This window comes from Carcharodon carcharias, unplaced genomic scaffold, assembly GCF_017639515.1.
Source record: "Carcharodon carcharias isolate sCarCar2 unplaced genomic scaffold, sCarCar2.pri scaffold_1201_ctg1, whole genome shotgun sequence".
In the NCBI taxonomy this organism is placed as follows: domain Eukaryota; kingdom Metazoa; phylum Chordata; class Chondrichthyes; order Lamniformes; family Lamnidae; genus Carcharodon; species Carcharodon carcharias.
This window is the reverse complement of record NW_024471048.1, coordinates 1-6,006: the sequence shown is the minus strand read 5'-3', so window position 1 is coordinate 6,006 and position 6,006 is coordinate 1. Positions and strand designations below refer to the sequence as shown.

At 62.5% G+C, this 6,006-nt stretch overlaps 1 protein-coding gene across 1 annotated transcript; it reads left to right on the top strand.

The window, feature by feature from the left end:
* The first annotated feature begins 869 nt into the window (after positions 1–869).
* LOC121275181 (nicastrin-like) lies at positions 870–4,956 on the top strand. The gene is made up of 3 exons (XM_041182601.1): positions 870–992; positions 4,260–4,364; positions 4,823–4,956. Exons 1-3 carry the CDS (start codon positions 938–940, stop codon positions 4,948–4,950), a joined length of 288 nt encoding a protein of 95 aa, XP_041038535.1. The 5' UTR covers positions 870–937; the 3' UTR covers positions 4,951–4,956.
* The last annotated feature ends 1,050 nt before the right edge of the window (positions 4,957–6,006 follow it).

Genomic DNA, 6,006 nt, shown 5'->3' with positions numbered 1-6,006 from the left:
CCCCCCCCCCCCCCCCCCCCCCCCCCCCCCCCCCCCCCCCCCCCCCCCCCCCCCCCCCCCCCCCCCCCCCCCCCCCCCCCCACCCCCCCCCCCCCCCCCCCCCCCCCCCCCCCCCCCCCCCCCCCCCCCCCCCCCCCCCCCCCCCCCCCCCCCCCCCCCCCCCCCCCCCCCATATCTCCCTGTCTGTCTGTCTCTCTCTTTCTCTCTCCCTGACTCTCTCTATTTCTCTCACCCTCTCCCTGTTTCTTTGAGGCCCGGACACGTCAAACCGGAAGCTCGCCTCTCCTCTGCCGGAAGTCGGCCTGCGGCGTGACGTCAGACGCCGCCCTGACCCCGCCCCGCCCCTCATTAACATACCTCGTGACGTCAGGTCGTTCCCCCATTCCTCCCTCCCCCCCACCCCACCCCCCCCCCAATAAGGCCCATGCACTGTACGGTTACTTTAGCAATCCGAGACCAGTGAAGCATTGCTGTTTCCGCGCGGCTTCTCTTCCACATTTTCCAGTTCGTTTTCCATTTTTTTTTTGTACACTTAATTTATTTGTTTTCAGACATCGCTTCCGGGTCGTAGCTTGGCCGGCTTCTGAATCCACTTCCGGCCGCCGTGCTGCCAGGACCTGTGACGTCACCTCCTCCAAACCCCGCCCCCCCCCCCCCTTCCTCCTCCTCCTCCTCCTCCTCCTCCTCCTAAACACCCTTTTCGCGAATGACGTCAGGTCGTCTCCCCGCCTTTCGCCGCCGTTTACCAGGATCGACGTCACTTCCGCCTCCTTTCCACCGCCCTACCTCCCCTCCCCTCCCCTCCCGTCCCCCACATCTTCCGCCGTTTCCGCTTCCTTCCTGCTGCTGGGCATGCGCGCTGTGGGTCCGGTCAGCTGACCGCTGGCCGAGAGGTTAAAGGTCAGGCTGGGAAGCCGGAAGCTGGAAGCTGAGGGAGATGGAAATGGAGAAGCGGAGTTTCCTCCTGCTGATGGCGCTGGCTCTGCTGAGGGGTAAATGCGGCTCCACCTGCCCAGGGACTGGATCACAGGGGATCCCACAGCCTCATCTGCCCAGGGACTGGGTCACAGGGGATCCCTCTGCCTCATCTGCCCAGGGACTGGATCACAGGGGATCCCACAGCCTCATCTGCCCAGGGACTGGATCACAGGGGATCCCACAGCCTCATCTGCCCAGGGACTGGGTCACAGGGGATCCCACAGCCTCATCTGCCCAGGGACTGGATCCCCAGGGATCCCTCTGCCTCATCTGCCCAGGGACTGGGTCACCGGGGATCCCACAGCCTCATCTGCCCAGGAACCGGGTCACCGGGGATCCCACAGCCTCATCTGCCCAGGGACTGGGTCACCAGAGATCCCACAGCCTCATCTGCCCAGGGACTGGATCACCGGGGATCCCACAGCCTCATCTGCACAGGGACTGGTTCACCAGGGATCCCCCTGCCTCATCTGTCCAGGGACCGGGTCAACTGGATCCCACAGACCCGTCTGTCCAGGGACTGGATCACCGGGGATCCCTCTGCCTAATCTGCCCGGGGACTGGATCACCGGGGATCCCTCTGCCTTGTCTGCACAGGGACTGGATCACCGGGGATCCCTCTGCCTCATCTGCCCAATGACTGGATCACTGGGGATCCCACAGCCTCATCTGCCCAGGGACTGGGTCACCGGGGATCCCACAGCCTCATCTGCCCAGGGACTGGATCACCGGGGATCCCACTGCCTCATCTGCCCAGGGACTGGGTCACCAGAGATCCCACAGCCTCATCTGCCCAGGGACTGGATCACCGGGGATCCCAGAGCCTCATCTGCACAGGGACTGGTTCACCAGGGATCCCCCTGCCTCATCTGTCCAGGGACCGGGTCAACTGGATCCCACAGACCCGTCTGTCCAGGGACTGGATCACCGGGGATCCCTCTGCCTCATCTGCCCAATGACTGGATCACTGGGGATCCCACAGCCTCATCTGCCCAGGGACTGGGTCACCGGGGATCCCACAGCCTCATCTGCCCAGGGACTGGGTCACTGGGGATCCCTCTGCCTCATCTGCCCAGGGACTGGGGCACTGGGGATCCCACAGCCTCATCTGTCCAGGGACTGGATCACCGGGGATCCCACAGCCTCATCTGCCCAGGGACTGGGTCACCGGGGATCCCACAGCCTGATCTGCCCAGGGACTGGATCACCGGGGATCCCACAGCCTCATCTGTCCAGGGACTGGATCACCGGGGATCCCACTGCCTCATCTGTCCAGGGACTGGATCGCCGGGGATCCCGCTGCCTCATCTGCCCAGGGACTGGATCGCCGGGGATCCCACTGCCTCATCTGCCCAGGGACTGGGTCACCGGGGATCCCACAGCCCTGTCTGTCCAGGGACCGGGTCACTGGGGATCCCACAGCTCCATCTATCCAGGGACCGGATCACCGGGGATCCCACAGCTCCAACCCGCCCATTTTCGAGCCCGTGTCCGATCGCACCCTACTCGAGAACCCCATGCTCACCGACCCTGAATTCCACCCTGCCAGTCCCCCCCTCCCATCATTTAACACCATTCATTAACTTTTCGAGTGGAGCGATGTGCTGCCGGGGAGGGTTTAAACCACGTGGGCAGGCCTGTGGGAACCAGCAGGTAATCGCAGAGGGAGAAATCTGAAAGTACACCGGGAGGGACAGATACCACTAGAATGAGGAGTAGTCAGGTAATGAGCAGCGACAGAGTCAGGGAGAAAGGATTAAATTCTAAATCAGGCACACGTTACCATGTGGAAATATGATGTTGTGGATATGAGCGAGACCTGGGCTGATAGACGGACAGGGTTGGGTGTTAAATATCCTTGGATATAAGGATTTAGACAGGCTCACCATCCTGACTTGGAAATATATCGGCCGTTCCTTCACTGTCGCTGGGTCAAAATCCGGGAGCTCCCTCCCTCACAGCGCTGTGGGTGTACCTACACCACAGGGACAAAATCCTGGAACTCCCTCCCTAACAGCACTGTGGGTGTACCTACACCACAGGGACAAAATCCTGGAACTCCCTCCCTAACAGCGCTTTGTGTGTACCTACACCACAGGGACAAAATTCTGGAACTCCCTCCCTAACAGCACTGTGGGTGTACCTACACCACAGGGACAAAATCCTGGAACTCCCTCCCTCACAGCGCTGTGGGTGTACCTACACCACAGGGACAAAATCCTGGAACTCCCTCCCTAACAGCGCCGTGGGTGTACCTACACCACAGGGACAAAATCCTGGAACTCCCTCCCTAACAGCGCTTTGTGTGTACCTACACCACAGGGACAAAATTCTGGAACTCCCTCCCTAACAGCACGGTGGGTGTACCTACACCACAGGAAAACAAAATCCTGGAACTCCCTCCCTAACAGCGCTGTGGGTGTACCTACACCACAGGAAAACAAAATCCTGGAACTCCCTCCCTAAGAGCACTGTGGGTGTACCTACACCACAGGGACAAAATCCTGGAACTCCCTCCCTAACAGCACTGTGGGTGTACCTACACCACACGGACAAAATTCTGGAACTCCCTCCCTAACAGCGCTGTGGGTGTACCTACACCACAGGGACAAAATCCTGGAACTCCCTCCCTAACAGCGCCGTGGGTGTACCTACACCACAGGGACAAAATCCTGGAACTCCCTCCCTAACAGCGCCGTGGGTGTACCTACACCACAGGAACAAAATCCTGGAACTCCCTCCCTAACAGCACTGTGGGTGTACCTACACCACAGGGACAAAATCCTGGAACTCCCTCCCTAACAGCACTGTGGGTGTACCTACACCACAGGGGACAAAATCCTGGAACTCCCTCCCTAACAGCACTGTGGGTGTACCTACACCACACGGGGACTGCAGCGGCTCAAGAAGGCAGCTCACCCACCACCTTCTCAAGGGGGCAGTTAGGGATGGGCGGTAAATGCTGGGCCCGGCATCCCCATGAACGATTTAAAGAGAAACCTTACATCTTGGTGGACGGGGCACAAATTCCAAGATTAGCGGAGGATCCGAACCTTGGGAGTGTTGTAAATTGCGAGGAGGATAGCGTCGAACTTCGAGAAGAACATGGAGGGGGCTGGTCGCTCACCCTGTCGTTCTCGCCCCCTCGAACTCTGTCGCAGTCTCCCCTTCCTGCCCCCTGGTTCTCCCGCCCCGTCGCCGTCAACCCTTCCCCCACCCCCTCACCGTCTCCCCACCCCCCCCCCCCCACCCTCTAAACCTGTCACTCCTTCGCCCTCCAGGTCTCTGCAGTGCCAACTCAGTGGAAAAGAAGATTTACGTTAACTTGAACACGACAGTGGCCTGTGTGCGTCTCCTGAATTCCACCCACCAGATCGGCTGTCAGTGTGAGTACGTGGGGGGGGGGGATGGTGGGCAAGTGCCGGTCGGTGGTGAGAATGGGGGCGGGTAAGGGAGAGGGCAGTGAGGGTGGGGGTTGGGGGGAGAGGGGCAGCAGGGTGGAGAGAGATGGGGGCCAGGATGGGGGGAGGGGGGCTGTGTGTGTGTGTGTGTGTGTTTGTGTGTGTGTGGGGGTTGGGTTTGTCTGGGGTTGGGGGGGAGGGGGGCCGTGTGTGTGTGGGGGTTGGGTTTGTCGGCGGTGGGGGGGTGGGGAGGGGGCCGTGCGGGTTTGGGTTTATCTGTGGCGGGGTTTAGGGGGAGATGTCTGCTGGGAGAGTCTCCTTGCCTGCCCGGGATCCTGAGCGGATTTTGAGTGGGAACAGGATGGAGCAGAGCGTCCGGATGGTGATCTCTGTGGGTGAGCTGGATTTTTCACCAGGTTTCTTTCCACTCCCCTGAATTTCAGCTTCTCTGCACGGAGACACCGGCATCGTTCACCTGGTCAAACAGGAGTCCGACCTCGACTGGGTCCTCAAGGAGGGCCCTCACCCACCCTACGCAGTCGTCTTGGAGACAGATATGTTCAAAAGGTGAGCGTGCTGCTGACCCTCCGACAGTGCGGCGCTCCCTCGGCACTGACCCTCCGACAGGGCAGCACTCCCTCAGTACTGACCCTCCGACAGTGCAGCACTCCCTCAGCACTGACCCTCCGACAGTGCGGCGCTCCCTCAGTACTGACCCTCCGACAGTGCGGCGCTCCCTCAGTACTGACCCCTCTGACAGTGCAGCGCTCCCTCAGAACTGACCCTCCGACAGTGCGGCGCTCCCTCAGTACTGACCCTCCGACAGTGCGGCGCTCCCTCGGCACTGACCCTCCGACAGTGCGGCGCTCCCTCGGCACCTGACCCTCCGACAGTGCGGCGCTCCCTCGGCACTGACCCTCCGACAGTGCGGCGCTCCCTCGGCACTGACCCTCCGACAGTGCGGGCGCTCCCTCGGCACTGACCCTCCGACAGTGCGGCGCTCCCTCGGCACTGACCTCCGACAGTGCGGCGCTCCCTCGGCACTGACCTTCCGACAGTGCGGACGCTTCCACTCGGCACTGACCCTCCGACAGTGCGGCGCTCCCTCGGCACTGACCTCGACAGTGCGGCGCTCCCTCGGCACTGACCTCGACAGTGCGGCGCTCCCTCGGCACTGACCCTCCGACAGTGCGGCGCTCCCTCGGCACTGACCCTCCGACAGTGCGGCGCTCCCTCGGCACTGACCCTCCGACAGTGCGGCGCTCCCTCGGCACTGACCCTCCGACAGTGCGGCGCTCCCTCGGCACTGACCCTCCGACAGTGCGGCGCTCCCTCGGCACTGACCCTCCGACAGTGCGGCGCTCCCTCGGCACTGACCCTCCGACAGTGCGGCGCTCCCTCGGCACTGACCCTCCGACAGTGCGGCGCTCCCTCGGCACTGACCCTCCGACAGTGCGGCGCTCCCTGGCACTGACCCTCCGACAGTGCGGCGCTCCCTCGGCACTGACCCTCCGACAGTGCGGCGCTCCCCTCGGCACTGACCCTCCGACAGTGCGGCGCTCCCTCGGCACTGACCCTCCGACAGTGCGGCGCTCCCTCGGCACTGACCCCTCCGACAGTGCGGCGC